Below are 18,185 nucleotides of genomic sequence, written 5' to 3'. Positions count from 1 at the left end.
TTTTTTTTTCTGCGTAGTCAATATATTTCCTTAACATTAATGATAGCTAGATATGATAAAATTTCTAAACATCATTGACAGGCATGAAAGCATATATAAAAACTGAATTCTTGCGTAGATATATAATTATATATATATATGTTCTAATTCACCTCTAAGTGTCTCACAGATAAGTGAGTACCAAATTGGATTAAGGGTATTTTTGTTTTGTTCTTAAAAAATACTTTCTCATTTCGTCACAAATCAAAGAATGTTATCACAAACAAAAGAAATTGATTGAATCCTGAAGGTAAACAATGTTAACAATAATATCGTTTTCCGAAGGATTAGTTCTAATTTCTCCTGAGTTCAAAGATATAAGTAAGCGATGACCAATGCTCTAAAAATGGATATCATACAGAAAGAGATGTTAAGATTGTATACAAGTGTAGCTAAAGTTTAAGAAATGTACATTAAGAAATGTTATCAAGCAGTTTTATATGAAGAATCAGCACAATATTCCAGTTCAAATGATTGCAGGATTTGCAATCAAGGGCAGGAGGGGATGGGGATATTTTAGCAGTATATTCGCAACAGAAAAAAAGACCGCTTATTCAGATAAGCTCGTTATGAATACCTTTATTCAAACACAAAGAAGATCAGTCAACAACTACCCCTGCAGAGTAACAAGGCAATGGCACAGGCTTGCGCAGTTGCACATTTCAGTCATAGCCACTCAAATCAGCCCAGTTGCAGGGAGACCCTGATTATAGAGCCGGCCAAGCCGGCTCAGTGCAGGCAAATAGCATCGACAGCCTGTTAACATGCCAAATTGACCCAGACCATGCGGGATGCAAATAAACAAAATCACGAGTATGATCATAAAGTAAGCACAACCTAACTAGGATCGGATTTGGGACACTAACTACATCCACCCGTTCGTCTTCTCTATTGTGCCTGGAACTGGAAGATGGGATATCATACATTGCAATTAAATGATGTGTCACGTATAGCAGCACAAGGCTATCCACACTAACACATTGATCTTCGAAAAAAGGCTCGGAGAAATTTCAAAATTGTTAAACCACCTAAAGGTTACTACTAAGAAACTAAATATGGAGTCAATGGGAACAGATATACGAACAAAATTCTTAATATTTATAAAACGATGTTCTATATAGACTTTCAAGTTACCCTACCAAAACATTACTTCTCACTTCTCAATGTGGATCCAACATCAAAGCAAGATTGACCATCCACAAAAGCATAAGTCAATGAGAAAGGGAAGCCAAAGAAGGATTGAGGCCGACACAGCGAGCACATAGATTTTTTTTTTACAAAATATACATCTCAAGTGCTCGTTTGATTAACCAAAAAAATATGGTAAATAGAAGTTTACAAGAAAAGGAACAATGTGCAGTTGTTTGGTTGGCAAAGACATACGAAAGCGCACATGATGAAGTTGCCATGTTTATTTTCCATGATAAGCAAACAAGACTTTTGCATTCCTATATGGAAAACAAAACTTCCTAGAAGATAATAGAAGTTCATAAGAAAAGGAACAATGTGCAGTAGTTTCATTGGCAAAGACAATAAAAAGTGCACAAGATGAAGAAAGCTAGTGTGCAGAATTTGCCATGTTTCCATGATAAACAAACAAGATTTTGAATTCCTATATGGGAAGAAAACTTCCTAGAAGGTAATACTTTTCATGTTCAACCAAAAGGCCACAAAATCATGCTCTAAAAAGGGCAGTGTGCAAGTGCATTTGCTTTTCTTTTCAGATCTCTCTGTAATATCCTTCTTGCATTACACACTCTTCAAGCAAACAACTGTGCACGAACAAGTTGACTAAGATTTCCAACTTCCTTACGGTTAAACAAGAAGCCTAAAAGGCTGAAAGGGGATTGATCAATCTAACTGCAAAACTTCCCACAAAAACAAACAAACTAATAGAGGAGTCAGAAATTACTTAATTACTCATCGCTTCAAGAGGAATACAAACTCATGACTCAAAAAGGATCCTTAAAAGTTATGATCTTGGCAAACTTTGTCTACTACCTAGAAAATGCAAGCTTGCACCATTTTCTACGAGGGACAGATCTACACGCATAAAAGGATACATCCATCTATGGCCAAAACATGATCCATTCCTTCAAAACAATTTCTTGGCCTGATAAGCTATCTTAACAAGGAAAAGAAAAGGCATCATCTAAAAGCCGGAGAAATGCCAACCTGTAACCACACTATGATTACCAACGAAAAGGTGTGTGCGTACTTCATGAGTTGGGATATTACTTATTACTTCCATCACTCTAAAAAAAGAACTCATGAACAAAAAAGGCTCCTCAATTGATGAACTTGGCAACTTCGTCTACTACTTTGAGATGCAAGGAAGCACATAAGCTTATGAGGGATAGGGTGTACATGATAAAATGCATTCATTGATTTTCAGAGTCTAAAACATCCTCTATTACTTCAAAACATTTCCTTGGCCTTATAAGCTGTCAAGCAAGGAAAAGAAAAGGCACTACTTCCTTTGGTTTAATTTATACCAATAATATGGTGTATGTCACCACTTTACAAGTATGGATGGAAAACGAATGGAAGCAGAAGGCGGAAAGGAGCCAAAGACAGCTGGAAACCACAGGTATGCATGGAGTAAGCAGAAAACTTTTAAAATGAAACTTCTGCTCTATAAACTCTGATTTCAAAATGGCTGAGGAAAAAGTGTTACTCGAAAGAGGGGACCTGGGAGTCTGGGACTGTTGATGAATAAAGGGTCGATATGATGGTTGATTTTCCTAAAATTAGAATTCGTTACCAGCAATAGAAGAGACTTTATGGCAAAAGAAAGTTGAAGCCATACATGTTGAGAACCTCACAGAGCGGAAATTTACTCTGAATGACCAAATCAAATCTAGTACAGCAGAAAGATCAATTCGTCCTTGACCTTACTGCCAAAGATCACAGCAGGAAAAACTTCTTCTCCAAGGTATGTACCTTAAAAGTTGGTACAGGAAGTTCACAGAATCAATAGAACTAGGTAGATACAGTAACTTCAGTGGCAGGCAGATAGAAAACACCGAATTTCAGAAGCAATTGAAGGGCAGAAACTTAGCTACCATATGTAATGGACACACTTCCGGAAAAAGATGCTTTTCAGACAACCAAACATTCTCAATCATGCATTATGACATGGATCAGGCCTACCACGAGTTGAAAGGGGAATTAAAGCCCCCTTGGCTTTTATGATTCCAAGAAATAATTTCTAGCTCTTAAGTTGACATGGAAGAATATAAGAGGGCATGAAAAGAGGATGCAGTCTTTGCGCGAGCATTATAACAAAAATAGATCCGAGAAGATATGCAGTCGGAGGAATGGAGGAAAACCAAACGAACATTGAAACACCATAACATTAAACACCCGTATGATAATTATGGTCAGTAGAAGAAAGGATAGCACATAGTCAAACAGCAGAAACTGCTGGAATATAGATTATAGAACATCAAGAAAGGAACGAAAGATCCTAGCTAAAGTAAGCCACCCCACAAAAGATGAGTAGACTAAGTACTAAGCACCCATGAAACCTAGGCTCCACTTAGATAGATCTGGGCGCAAATCTTCTCGCAAGATCCTGAATGGCATTTTTATGGAAGGCATACAATCTGCTGGAATAACCTATTATCATGGAGCTCTGGTGGAATAGCCTAGAGAAGATATAGAGGACAACAGTGAGGAGCAAACCCTGAGTGTCGGATTTCAACTTTTCTACCAAGAAAATAACCTGAGAAGCTAAGTTGCCATAATAAAGGCTTGAATCAAGTTTTCGGCTGAACGCTTCTGCTCAGGTGTACCAGATATATGCGCCACACGATCTCCACGAGAAGATTTTGGCTCAGAAATCTCTATAACAGCTCCTGATATCTGAAAGACCAGACAAAAGCAAATTCCAAAGAATGTTAAATATGTTGGATTATGCTCCAAAAGTAGTCAAATGATTTTCCTAACAATTTGGATTAGTGGCTAGTAGTAAGTTAGTGGGTAATTTATTTTATAATTAAAATGTGATTAGTGAATAGTAGTTATGGAGGATATGGTATAGGACATGTTTTCCACTACTTAGTAGTGTGGCTAACTTTTAGGTTAGTTACTTTTTATTGTAAGCCTATAAAAGGCACTTATTGTATTGAGATTAATTGAGCAGGTTTAATGCAAAACTTCTCCACATATTATTTAATCTCCTCTCTACTCTAATAAACTATCAAAATACTCAACGGAAAGCAGTGAAAGAGAGCATAAAATAAGCAAAAGCAAAGCACAAAAAAAACACACTTAAGTTGGTACTTCTCCACACACATACAGTTCACGAACTTGAAAGGTCCAAAATCCATTTGAAGTTCCTTGGTAAAACCTCACTCAACCTTCAGTTTGATGAGTTAACAAACACGGCTATAGTTTATTCTTTTACTCATCATAGAGACGAGATAAAGCTGAGTTCAGCAGATGAGGAACTCTGGTCCTTAAGTTCATACACTGCTCTAACAGAAATAAGGGCAGAACACTACTGATATTCTCACAAGCTTATCTTGCACTGACTAATAACTAGCAAGATCTAGACTAGAAAAAAGATACGGAATGATGAAACAATATTAAATCTTGTCAAGCAAGGCCTGAGCTCCTGAACCCCACTCAACATAATTAACTTGTTTAATAGGAAAGAGTCGAGCTGGGCTAAATCACTTAAAGCTTACACAATATGCAGTTATAAGTATAGACAGAGCTTGAGTAGTATATCTGCTGCATCTTAAGCAAACATCAGTTACACTAAAGCTTGACTCAATCTATAGGCCATAAAAAGATACATATCAATTGGCCAAAGAAGTAGTTTTAAATAGCTACGACAAGATGAGGTTGTCAACAGTTAACTATAGTATATGAAGTTATGAACCTCCCTAGAGAAAAAGTGACCACTGAATGTGGAAAAGTTTCTATGCATACCGGAAAAGCCTTAGCTATCCACACAAAAATGTAAGCCACGTTAACAAATGTATCATACTCAAGTCAATCACACAAACAAAAACGAAATGAAATTTCTCACATCAAAACAACATAATATACCTGACGAATATTTGCAAAATTAGCCCCATTTTTCCCAAAAACTTTACTCACTGCATTAGCAGGAATCAATATCTCCAGAGTAGAGGAAGGCAGCAATCTGATTATAAGATGGAAAGGGAAAAAATATAATTAGTACGATCTAGCTAGAATAAGAAACTAAACTCTAGTAGACAAACTAATTTATGAATCATGATAATCATACCCTCCTCCATAAAGCTTCGATGAATAAGAGGATCCATAAAGATCATCTCCCATCTGGAAAAAATAACAAAAAAGAAACCAAGAGTTTGAATTAAAACACACAAAGGGAGAAATATTTCACCAAGAAGTAATAATAACAGCAATTAAAGCAGAGACCTAAATCCAGACAGCAATTTGACAACCTAACATAAACTATTAAATTATAGCTACTAACAAAAATTATTTAAACTCTATGAGAGATATAAATAAATAAAATCTTTAATGCCATTGTTTCTATACCGGAACAACAGAAACTTACAAAAGGATAATGAAAGAGAAGGGGACACAACGACACACAAAATACCCACAATGGAAGATTGACAAATAATGAGGAACTATCCACTGCAACTCAAGCACAGTACACCAGCATTTTCAGAGTATTTATCTTACCTAAATCTGCAACGCGAAGCACATAACTCACCATTTATTTAAAATGTGGGTTTTGATCCACACTAACCGCATAAAACTCAATTAAAACATTCAACCCCCTAAGCTCCAGAGAAAAACTAAGAGGTCCTCCACTTGTTTACATAAAATTAGAGTATTAGACCTATAACAAAACCTGGTAATTGCAGCCAAGGGGAAGGAAGAACTGCTCTTACAATCATAGTGGATCAACATACCGATAAAGATCCATATTTGTAATGGCCATTTGATGAAAACATGCCAGCCCCACTCCCAGACTCGTTTCTTGGTTCATACCCCAAAGGGTTGGCTGGGGGAACTGATTGTAGGACAGGAGGCAATGAAAGACCACTGCTACTAGCATATAAAGAATCAGGAGCAACAGAGTGATTACTAGCGCCATCCTTATCTTTCAGTGAATCATCACGGAGCCTTAAAACAATCTGTATAAGTGCATCTCTGACACTTTTTACTTCTCCAGATACCTGACAACATGATAAAAGAAGTAACAAGAAAATCAATCCATCTACAGAGAATTGCACCAAAACTTTACGCAAATAGGAGAACCCGTACCACAACATATTCATCACCATCATCAGCAATCTTTGGCTTCTCTCCTTTTGAGATCCGTATATCAGCCCTGGTTCTTTTCCTGATCTCATTGATGATCGAACCACTTTTCCCTATGATGCACCCAATATTCCTAGATGGAATGAGAAGACGCATGCTAACATTTTCAGCATCTTCATTGATCTTCTCTTGAAGTAATAGAACAGCTTCAACTGCCTTCGATTGTAAGTCATCCAATGACTGCCAGGAAACAGGAGTTCCATGATTAGAATTCCAAAAAAGATCAAAGAATACACTTGCAAAGTCTAGCAAGAAGTACAAGAAAATAAGTGACAATTCCCCAAGCCAAAGACAAAGGCAAAAAGCTGTTATATTTGAGAAGGACAACAGCAGTTACAACCACCAAAAAGAAACAGCACATATTTATTAGATTTTTTGTCAATAGTGGTAGGAATCGAAAACTATATAAACTTCACAACATTTATGTTCACTCTAAAGTCTGAAACTGAAGTTTCAGAAGGGAAAATATGGATGGGGGTAAGAATTCATTGGTGGACAACAGGTACAAAGAGCAATACAGAAAGACTTATTAACTTCTATGCAATAAAAAAAGCAACCATTGAACTCTAATGATGATATGTCCTCCTGGAAAAACAGCCAACCGATTTACAAGTACAAAATAGAAGAAAAAAAATGCTGTCAGTTGAAGTACAAAAATAAAGGAGGGCATACCTCAGTTGTAGTTATGGTGATCACACATTCGCTGCACTTATCTTTGGTAACCTTAGAATCATCCACCTCAATATGTGCACCACTGGCCTGTCTTACACTTTTAATAGTACACCCTCCCCTCCCAATGACACGTCCGATCATATCAGAAGGGCATAAAACCCGTACTGTCAACTCCTCAGACCGAGTAGTTCCACCATAACTAGGGACAACAAGAGACCACATGCTTCCTGTATCTGCAAAGCCTGGAACAGAAATTTCGGGGGCACGAGCATCAATTAAAGAAGGTGCAGACCTAGGAGGAGCTACGGGATCGGTGTAGAATCCACTGGCTGGATATATAGGCATGTCAGCAGGAATAATAATGCTTGGTGCAACGTCTGGCACACTAGTGTCAAGGGAAATTTCTTCTTTAGAACCAAACTTGTACATGATTGCAGAAACAGCAAACAGTGCTTTCTTCACAGCCTCGGAATCTCCAGAAATCTGTGTAAAGACAAGGGTTTTAGATGAGAAGCAGAAATTGACATCACCTAACACAATTACATGATCTCCAATCTCAGGGGAAGAACTTAGTCATCAAAGCCAGAAAGCTTATCAAGCTTTTAGGACCCATAAAAGCAACTTCTCATTGTATGCAACTTTCAGCTATTATATCTAACTGTCATATTTGGGTGGTTTCACTACTTAAAATAATTGTAGCTAAAGTAACCCTTCATTCCCCAAGAAGATGTGTTGCAACAAAACTAAAACAACAAATGATAACAAACCGAGAAGAGTCAGGAAACTACTAAAGCAGGCTTGGCAAGTTCAGACTACACATTGGAGTAGCATTCCACCACGAATCTTTAAACTATATCCCTTTATTCTAACATCAAAACTAAATGCAGCAAAACTATGACCCTGCTTGAGATAAGATTGGCTAAATTTCAAGAATAATTGAAAGTATACATGCTGCTGGACACAGGTAAGTTAATACATGCCACATAGCCTTACTAAAAGGAACCACTAACCTGGACAAAATTGTCAAAACTCATAGCACATGAATGACTCGGGTCTGCATCGTCCTTACGAGTGACCTTAATATTAGCCCTGGTTTTGCTCCTCAATTTCTTTATAGTGATCCCAGACTTGCCAATCACATTGGCCGACTGGCTAGCTGGGACAAGAATGTTGCATTCCTCTTTATCCATTTGCCTCCTCTCAGGGTCACCCAAGCTGCCCACTGCATTAGCAATGGCAGCATGCATTCTTAAAAGAGCATCTTGTGCAGGGCAAAGCGGCGTATCATTGTCATATTCCTCATCAAATTCAACTTCTACCTTCTCCTTTACATAGCAATAGATAGTGATAACCCTTTCCTTGGCACCAGGAAATGGGTCCACCACCTTCACCTTCGCTCTAGTCTCCTGTCTTATAGAATTTATCACTTTCCCGGCTTTACCAATCACGCTACCAATCACCGTATCAGGACACAATATCCTGTATGCAATTAACTCATCACCACCCTTATCTTCCTTGTCAGTCCGTCGTCTCTGATTCTTCTTGCCATCCCCATAGTTGTCCTTCTGGCCTCGAAACCGCTTTCCTGTCTCACCCATAGATGAACAAATTTCTACAAACAAAGAAGAAATACAATTCAAATTTTGATCAATTCCTCTCAACAACACATGAGAAACTGATAACATAAACACAATTTCTTGCAAGTGTTAGTTATCCTTATACTTCTCCACATACAAATGTTATAAAACCATATTCATCCACCATAACATCAGCTACAATTCAAGAAAAACCATAAAAATCAACAAAACAAAAAAGGTGCTCCTGAACTTACAACAACAACCAAGTTACCAACTTTGATTTCCTCACAAGATCAACACTTCAACTATTTTTATTCAGCCATCTTTCTCTGCAATAAAGTACAAATCTTTACTTACAAATTTCCATTTTTACCTTAAAATAATCTTTTCTTTTAATCAAATCTTGATTCTAGCTCTAATTTAATGAAAAGCCCACATTATGATATACGATACATCTAAATGTTTCACCACCTCAATACAACCCTCCATTAAATAAATTTTACCTCACAAAAACCCAAAAAAAAAAACCAAAGTAAATTATTATAATCCATTGTTTTTTCCACCCTAAAAATCGAAAGTAAGTATAACCAGAATAGTTTGAAACCCTACATAGCAGAAAAAGAACCAAGAAATAGGAATTATGTAGAGAAAAGATACTAACCATAAACGAAGAGAATTTGGAGAAGAAGGGAACACGAGGGCTTCAACTCAAGGATTTCCAAGAATCCTATGAAGGTAAAAAATGGAGATCAATTTGCAAGATTTCTTAATTTATATAATATAATGCCATTTATTATTTTTTAGCATATGTTAATTACATTATACTACTATGGATCTTTTTTGGCTATGGTTTGGCTTAGGCCCATACTATTATTTATGCCTATGGCCAACAACCTTGTCCATGTTAAGAGATTGGTCCATGTTATAATTTACATTTCTGAACTTGTTTAGCAAATGTAGCAAGTAGCAATTTAAAAAGTAAGTATTCCTGTTAGTGAATAATTACGTCATATTTTAATGGTAAAACTAGTATTTAGGCCCGGGCGATGCCCCGGATTTTCTCTTTGCTACAATTTATTAGTAGTTAAATAAGTATTCTCATACTCATTTAAAAAAGTCATCTTATTCATTATATGTATTTCAAACGTTTTCAATTCATATATCATCATTAATTTTGATTACAAAATCAATAATGGTATGGTGGAGTAATGGTTGGATTTCTTACTTTTCATACTTGAGGTTATGGGTTCAAATCTTTACGTAAACAATTCTTTTTTGTTTTTTTACTATATGAGAAAGACGTGGATATAATGTTATTGGATGAGAGAGGGTGACATGTGGCACATATATGTTCTTAGGAACGCCTTTTAATATATTAGTATAGATAGATTAGTCTCAACATCCTGAATTATAGCTCGAGTGCACCCAACATCACAAACTATGACTATTGGCCTAAACACCACCAACTACGAGGTTGCGTGCAGTTTGTACCACAAAAATTCATCGTTTTCGGCAATATTTTAGGCTTCCGCCCTTATTTATGGTACGGAATGCACCCCACCGCATAGTTGGTGGTATTTAAGCTACTAGTCGTGGTTGGTGGTGTTGGGTATACCGACTACAGAGTGGGGTGCAGTCTGTACAATAGAAATTCACCGTATTCGACAATATTTTAGGCTTCCGTCCTCATTTATGGTACGAAATGCATCCCACCGAATAGTTGATGATGTTTAGGCTACTAGTCGTAGTTGGTGGTGTTGGGTGTACCCGAGCTAAAGGTGTTGAGGCCAATTTTGCCTTATAATTGCAATGAACAATTTTTACTCATCGTTCATGTAAATTAATAAGGCATATAATACTTACAATTGCAACAAACTTATAAAACTCTCTTTTAGATATGTTTTATGTTATTTTCTAATATTCTTAAAACATCTTTGGGATGAACAAAGTGTTGACCAGATTTTTGCATTGGGTAAAGTTCATTTAGTAATGGTATTTCATTAATTTATTTATTTTGATAAAATAGAGGGGTATAGCCCCTAAATAAAGAGAACAAAACACATCAACATACGAAAGAAAAAGCTAAAAGAGAGTACAAAAAAAAAGAAGGAAAACAACCGCTAAAACTAAACCAGGAAAACAAAGAACTATTACACTATTGGACTACATCAAATAAAGCCATTGCCAGTTATACATTAAGTTATGTAGATAATGAAAATTTGCATGATTTTGTTAATTGGGTTGTTGTTTGGTTGATTGAAAATGGAAAAAGTGAGGGTAATGAAAATTCTTGAGAAATTGAAATTCCTACAAAACGTGGGAATATATTCACCTAGTCCCCCTTGATTATTCAAAATTCCCACATCAATTAACGGGAATCACAAATTGCTTGATGTCAACCAAACACATTCGTTAATTTCCTAGAAATTACAAAAACAAAATCACTTCCTATGAAATGTAATTTCCCATCGGAATTAAATTTCCATGTATATCATATGACCACTAAGAGCAAATTGAAACGAAATGCGGTAGATAACTTGAAGTATAATTACTAGACAAGAATAACATATTGGGATGGCAATTAAGTGCAAAAATAAAAATAGAAAAATGGTTGTAAATTGTTTTCTAAGACTAGAGGATTTAAAGGAAATAAATAAATAAAGGGTAATATAAATTAGTTTTTTTCTAGCCAAGACAAACTTTGATATTCAATCTCTTATTCAAAATATAAAATGTTTGACTTTTTTTTTACATTTATTAAGAATTTAGTTGAATTGGTATTATGATCTATAAAACAACAATTTATATTTTATTGATACTAAACCAAACAATAATATTATAAATCACAAGTATTGTCAAACGACTTATGTTTCTCATATAAAAATAATTAGCTAAACGACTAGAATATTAATAATATTATAAATCACAAGTATTATTTTAACATATTAAACCGATTTCTTCCAATTAATTACATGGTAGAAAAGAGGATTAAGATTGACCTAGTGGTTATAATACCTTCCACACTCCTATAACAAAGGTCCGATTCTCACCTCTTACAAAAATAATCTCTGATTTCTCCTTCCTCGCAAGACAATTCTCCTTACCGACATAGTAAAAAAAAAAAAAAAAGGTTAACATGATAGAGAGAAAAGCAAACAATTGCTCGTACTTCCCATTTATGTGCACATATATCATGTGTACTTGCATGCTAAAGCCTTTGTACTAGCAACATATGCATTAAAAAACTCCCACCTCCTCCAAACATATAGTACTCCACTCCACATTACTATATCTAATCATGTCTTAATATTCTCCCCTCATCTTTCTCTCTCCTCTAATCACTCCTAAACTTTCAAATTTTATCATTTATATTCCTATATTCCAGCTTGATCTTATCTTTTTCCAATTTTATATACATGTTCTCACTTTATTTTATTCCTTTTCTTTATACTTTGTAAAGTTGTACTGCTCAATGTTTTGTAGTACTCCCATCTAACGTACTTATGTACATCAACATTTTTTTTACCCCATTTTTAATTTTCTGTATTGTTCATTAAGCTGGATAATGAAGGTTTTGATGAAATATAGCTCCTAAAAGAATATACAATCCATTTTACATGGTATTTTTCCACCAATAATTATTGGTAAGTTTGTACTAATTCATTTCTTTAATTGTGTTTTCTTTGTTCGTCCACCAGAAATTATATTTTATGTTATATTCTGCAACTTTTTAGTTTATGTTAATACATGCCATAATACATGAAATCTCATCCTATAACAAATTATGTTCATTAGATTGTCATACTAATAAAAGGGCTATTTTTTTTTCTTACATCTTCTTCTAGTTAGATTCTAGCTTTGTTGGCCTTTGTTTTTCCATAAACATGGACTTTGCAACTTGCTTTTAAAGATTCTTTTTGTACTCAAGTAATTATATGCTAATATTCCTATATTTCACCCATGTTACTTAACTAAATAAACTTTTAAATTTAAGGTATGACCGGTCTACCGCGTTATAGTTAATAGGATATAGATAACATAACTTAATTTTAAAGAACGATTCAATTATTCGTCTTACAGATGATCAGTCTCCATCTAGGGAGAAGGAGAAAGATCCACTATATTAGAATCAGAAGATTCATGAAAGAATTAGTTTTATTTGTTAGCTTTGTTAGGGTTTCTTCAACCTGTATATTGTAACACGCCTTATATGATTCAATTCCTTTTGTTTTATCCCTGATTCTCCCTAATCCCTTACCTACAATTATATAAAAACATTGATTATATGTACTTTTTGGTTTTATGTCTAACCCTCCTTTTGGAAGTCCCCTCTATAATGAGGAAGATGACTTCTCTTTCCCTTTTCAACTACCAAATAATGATGATCCCATCAATTTCCCACCTCCTATTGAAGATCATAATTCTTTGCCCTCTACATCTTCACTACCCATGTCAGAGTATCAAGATTTAAGCATGTTTATTGATGGTCATCATGAAGAAGATCATACACTAATAGGGCAATATAATCCCAACATACAAGAGACAATAAATTGGGCATGTCCAATTGAACAGGTCGGTCTTAATCAGGTGCACCAGGGTGCAATAGAAGGCTCATCTATAGGATATCATGAGATGCAAATGCAATACTACTGTCCTACCACCACCACAACCACCATCGCTGTCGCTGCCTCCGCCGCCACCATGATGATTAATGATCAAGCTGCTCCACCACCTGGTGTTTGTCGTGGTGGCGGCGGTGGCGGCGGTGGCGAAGGATCGTCTAGCAAGAAACTTGATCACAATGCTAAGGAGAAAGTAAGGAGGATGAAGCTTAATGAAACATATTTGGCTTTTCGCTCCTTGCTACCAGATTCTAAAAGAGCTAAGGTATTGCTACTTAAACATTTTTACATGCCAAAATCTGTTTAAAACAATCCTTTACTATATTTTCACTTATGCTACATAGTACATCATTACAATTTACATCTCTAAATCAAAGTTCTTTATTAATAAATATCATATCATAGTATATATTACATACTTCTCCTTATCCAAATAAGTGTCTTTTTTAGCAAATTCATTCCTATTTCAGAATATATGTTATTTTGGGGGCATGTTTTTTACAGTTGTCACTTGAGTTTTTAGTTTGTAGCAAGTTTTTAAAAAGTAAAATTAGTCGCCATATGATTTTCCTAGCATTTTGTTGTTATGTGAGAAATGAATGAATGAGAAAATAATAATGCTCTCAAAATTTCACTAGCCTAGGAAATACTTATGCAATTATGCTTGAGTAGTTGGGTGTAACAGAAAAGTTGGTATGGGCATCTCATTGGGTGTGGAGAAGTATTGGGAACTTAAATTTCTCTCTTCAAAATCCTTTCTTTTGTGGGACGATTTATGGAAGTTCAGTTTCTTTTTTCATCCCCCGTCCCCACCCAGTTTCTTGCCCAACCCTCGGCTTCTTCAGTTGCCCTAGCTAAGAGCCCGCATGTGCTACATTTAAGCACATTGAGAATTCGCATCAACTCTAAATTTTCCGGAGACATGCAAAAAATTCCCCAAGTACACAACTTCCAAATCCAATCACTTTGATTATCTTTGATAATTTGGCAATTAAAGGTCTGAGTGAAAACAGGAAATAGGGATATTTTATTAGCATAAAACTTGTTGCACATTTGGATTGTGCTAGTTGATTGAGGAAAGGACTTATCGTATGTCATTTGGAGATTGATCAATAGGATTAAAATTTAAATCATTTATGTATACTACAAATAAAACAAAAGGAAATATTTTCCACTAATTATCAAGATTGAAGTTCATTCTACATAAAGGTGAAAGTAAGCTTAAATCTAATGCACCAATTTCAATTACACTAATCAAATTAAGATACCTACGAGCGAGGCCAAAGCCAAAATACTCTCTAAGGGCAATGCCATTTCATATAACTGATAGTTTTGCATCAATGTTTTCCAATAAGCGGACAAGGCCGTGCTCTTATTAGTACTATTCTCCCCAATCCAACCTAAGTCCGCATCACCTAATTTTGGTGAGGTTTTTTTATACTCTCTCCGTTTCGTTTTAAATGCAACAAATGAGTATTATTTATGAGATACAAAATATTTATTTGTTGCATTTAAAACGAAACGAAGGAAGTATAGAAAAATAAGGGGGATAAATCGGAGAGAGCTAGCTATTGCTTATTGATATTTCATAAATATCATACCATTCATCTTTCTTCATGAAACATATGATGGACATGCACTCGTTTTAATTTAATTATGTACTACTCCCTCCGTCCCGTAATATAAGTCCAGATTCTGTTTTTACAAGGGAATTCAGGTAAAATGGAATCTTGATTTATTTGAATAAGAAAATTCATTTTTATTGAGAAACACTTACATTGTTTTTTTCTTTTTAACAAAAAATAAAAACTGTCATTTAATGTTGCACGGTTTAATGCATAGAGGAGTTCAATGGGGTAAAAGATTCCATTTTGTCATTAATAATGGTGCATTGGAAGCTGTAATTAATGACATTTTAGGAATTAAACTATTTTTATGAGGGTATTTTGAGCATAATTATTGATTGAAAATATAAATAAGACTTATATTTTGGGACACCTAATAAGAAAACAGGATTTATTATGAGACGGAGGGAGTACAACTTATTATATAAATCCTATAAAATGTGATTTTGCAACAACTATACATTCTTGCTTACATATAATATTCATGCACTTACTTTAGATCAAGAATTTTATAATTTGCAGAAAAGATGGAGTGCACCATATATAATTGACAGAGCCTTGGATTACATCCCTCAGCTTCAAGCTGAGATAGAGAAGCTAACACTCGAGAAGAAGAACATGCTAACAACGCTAGAGAAAAAGCAGCAACTCGTTGAACGTAGCAAGGATGATCATAATGCAACTGAAGATAAGAAGACGCTAACAGTATCAATGAATGAAGTAAAAATTGGTGAAGTGATAGTCCAGATTTGTGAACAGAATAACAAAATTGGTATCTTACCTACGTTGATCGAAAAACTCGAAGAAGAAAGCATGCAAATCGTAGGTGCCTCTTCACAACGTGCATGTGAAGATAGATCCTGCTTCCATATTCATGTTCAAGTAAGTTATCTTTTACTATTATGATGCCGCGTACCTTATTTTTGTATGTTGGGTTTTGGGCTCTAAATTACAAGGCTTCATTTTTTTAAAAAAAAACCTACGGGGCCAGGCCCAGGCCTGCCCCAATGAAGATCCGCCATTGGTTACAATAATTTGTGTTGGTATATATTATGATGAGAGAATCGTATTCATAATGTGTAATAAGTTGCAAGTTGCATGAAATAATGCAGAAATCTTATAGACTTATAGTGGTTGAAGTGTGATCTCTCGACTATGAGGTTAATTGGGTTTGATAAGGTGTTTTTTGATTGCATTTGGAAGTTATATTTACCTTGCTTTTGCAAATCCTATGTACTTTAGCTTCCTAGCAATTAGGAAATATTATTTAGTTTGAGCATAGGAAGTCGGAATTTCCATGGAAAGTTCTACTTACTTAAGGTTAGGGGGATAATGTAAGCAACTTCTCGTCCCTTTTTGTGGGAAGCTAGAACTTCCTATATATGAAGTTCCACTTCCTATGTACATGTTAACCAAACAAACTCTTTGATTCTAACTTCCTATGAAATTAAACTTCTCATAAATTAGATAGTCAAACAAACTACCTCTAAATGTAATTAACTAGTGTAACTGTGTAAGATCCCTGAAGAAACATTAGAACTCATGTTTTAATCACACTTCTACTGTTAACTGATGAAAAATTTAGCCATTTAGGTTCTTAGGGGTGTACTTAATCAAGCTCAATTTTCTTCACCTTAAAAAAAACTTATTTTAAGGGAGATAACTTCATATAATTTGTAATTGACCTAAGTCTTGTACACAAGTTCAATATGTAGAATGTTAATATAAGTTCGGATAAGATAAGTCGAGTGAAAAGAATACACTATGATATTTAATATTTTTATGAATGTATAATGCATGTGATGGGCAAAATGTTTCGTGTGAAATATAATATTAAACTAATATGTGTTCTAATCTTGTGCAGATGGGTGAAAACCCAGTGGAAGCTGATTATGTTGCAATTTTACATAAGAAGATAATCTCTTGGCTGTCTTAGTATAGAGAAAACTGTTCATAGAAAAGACTAATATGAGATTCTTTGTATATGAAATTGAAATCTCCTCTTTACTTTTCTGTAAAGAAGTAGAAATACAGCAGAACAAATGAGAAATGCATGCAAAAAGAATTACATCCTCATCATATTTGTAATGTGGTCATTGACTTAATTAGTAGTAACTAATTTAGCGTAATTTATCTAAGTTTTGTTTAAAGGGAAACAACGAAACCATTCATCAATGTACGGACAATGTCCGCAAGTACATAGGGAGAAATCGCATCAGGACTGTGATTCTCTCACAATTGTTCAGATTCAAAAGGAACTAATTTCGCTAGATGATGAGCAACGTAATTACCATTTAAGTTTTTATATATATATATATATATATATATATATATATATATAATATTATATATATATATATATATATATATATATATTCACACGTGGGAGTAACACACTTGATTAATTCCTTTAAAGAAACACTAATTTGCTATGTATTATGGTTAATCAGAAGCAATTGGAACCCCAACCACTTGTTCTAAAATGTGAGTCTCCGACCACCAAGCTATAACTCTAATTTGTAATGAAGCCGCAAAATAATAACTTGTTTCCTTATTATGTGTTTATTATAAGAGTGCACAAAGTCAACTCGTCTTCCAATCCTCACAATTAGCAATTATTGGAGTGTGTGAACAAGACTATTTAATTCTATGTATAACATATAAAGTCAGCGATCCAATTTACTTAATTTGTCTTAAGCTGGTAAAAAATTAATAGAAAGATGAGGTTGCATAAACAAATAATCTAACTCCTTTTCCCTCTTAAGGAGTCTGCCTTGCAAATCTAACTGGTTGAAGTGTTGAACCTAGGGATGGGCAAGGGTAGGGTCTGGGTCGGGTCCAGCTGGACCCTAGACCCGGACCCTAAATATTTTTGCAGACATAGACCCGGACCTGGACCCTAAGGGTCTGAAAAAATTGGACCCGGACCCTTAGGGTCTGGAGGGTCCAGGCCTAAATTTTTTATTTTGCTAAATTTTCAGCATTATTAATATCAATAATCATCTGAAATTCGCATGAAACAAACAAAAAAAATCGCATGAAACAAACACAAACATATAAATTGAAAAAAACGAAACAAACACAAACACAAACTTATAAACTGAAAAAAAAACGAAACAAACACAATTCACAAACATATAAACTGAAAAAAAAAACGAAACAAAAACACAAACATACAAATTGAAAAAAAAAACGAAATAAACACAACTTACATAAGAGTTTAGAATGAGTGTTTTGGTGTTTTAGTTTAGGTTTTAGTCTTTTAGAAAACCAGTTTGTTTTTTTTCAAAAAAAGTTAAAATGTATATATTAGA

The 18,185-nt window shown here is 34.7% G+C and overlaps 2 protein-coding genes across 3 annotated transcripts; one reads left to right on the top strand and one right to left on the bottom strand.

The window, feature by feature from the left end:
- Positions 1-3,377: 3,377 nt before the first annotated feature.
- On the bottom strand, positions 3,378-9,445 carry LOC104894794 (KH domain-containing protein At4g18375). 2 transcript variants are annotated; one of them, XM_010681119.4, is made up of 9 exons: positions 9,286-9,419; positions 8,879-8,953; positions 8,058-8,659; positions 7,048-7,530; positions 6,319-6,555; positions 5,964-6,230; positions 5,303-5,355; positions 5,101-5,197; positions 3,378-3,906 (listed from the first exon to the last, which is right to left on the bottom strand). In XM_010681119.4, exons 3-9 carry the CDS (start codon positions 8,643-8,645, stop codon positions 3,775-3,777), a joined length of 1,857 nt encoding a protein of 618 aa, XP_010679421.1. In that variant the 5' UTR covers positions 8,646-8,659; positions 8,879-8,953; positions 9,286-9,419; the 3' UTR covers positions 3,378-3,774. The 2 variants fall into 2 exon arrangements, with proteins under 2 accessions (XP_010679421.1, XP_010679420.1); XM_010681118.4 differs by lacking the exon at positions 8,879-8,953 and having other exon boundaries at positions 9,286-9,445.
- Positions 9,446-12,287: 2,842 nt separating this feature from the next.
- LOC104894793 (uncharacterized) lies at positions 12,288-16,972 on the top strand. Its single transcript, XM_019249824.3, has 3 exons — positions 12,288-13,511; positions 15,394-15,753; positions 16,736-16,972. The coding sequence occupies exons 1-3, from the start codon at positions 12,927-12,929 to the stop codon at positions 16,805-16,807; spliced, it is 1,017 nt and encodes a 338-aa protein (XP_019105369.2). The 5' UTR covers positions 12,288-12,926; the 3' UTR covers positions 16,808-16,972.
- Positions 16,973-18,185: the final 1,213 nt, after the last annotated feature.

Source organism: Beta vulgaris, chromosome 5 (genome assembly GCF_026745355.1).
Source record: "Beta vulgaris subsp. vulgaris cultivar EL10 chromosome 5, EL10.2, whole genome shotgun sequence".
Classification (NCBI taxonomy): Eukaryota; Viridiplantae; Streptophyta; class Magnoliopsida; order Caryophyllales; family Amaranthaceae; genus Beta; species Beta vulgaris.
This window is presented reverse-complemented; position numbering and strand designations above follow the sequence as displayed.

Coding starts and splice junctions, on each gene's coding strand:
- LOC104894793 (XM_019249824.3), top strand. CDS start 12,927: ATGTCTAACCCTCCTTTTGGAAGTCCCCTCTATAATGAGGAAGATGAC. Junction 13,512..15,393: donor CAGATTCTAAAAGAGCTAAG/GTATTGCTACTT, acceptor TATAATTTGCAG/AAAAGATGGAGTGCACCATA. Junction 15,754..16,735: donor GCTTCCATATTCATGTTCAA/GTAAGTTATCTT, acceptor AATCTTGTGCAG/ATGGGTGAAAACCCAGTGGA.
- LOC104894794 (XM_010681118.4), bottom strand. CDS start 8,645: ATGGGTGAGACAGGAAAGCGGTTTCGAGGCCAGAAGGACAACTATGGG. Junction 6,231..6,318: donor ATGGTGATGAATATGTTGTG/GTACGGGTTCTC, acceptor TCATGTTGTCAG/GTATCTGGAGAAGTAAAAAG. Junction 5,198..5,302: donor TCGAAGCTTTATGGAGGAGG/GTATGATTATCA, acceptor TCTTATAATCAG/ATTGCTGCCTTCCTCTACTC.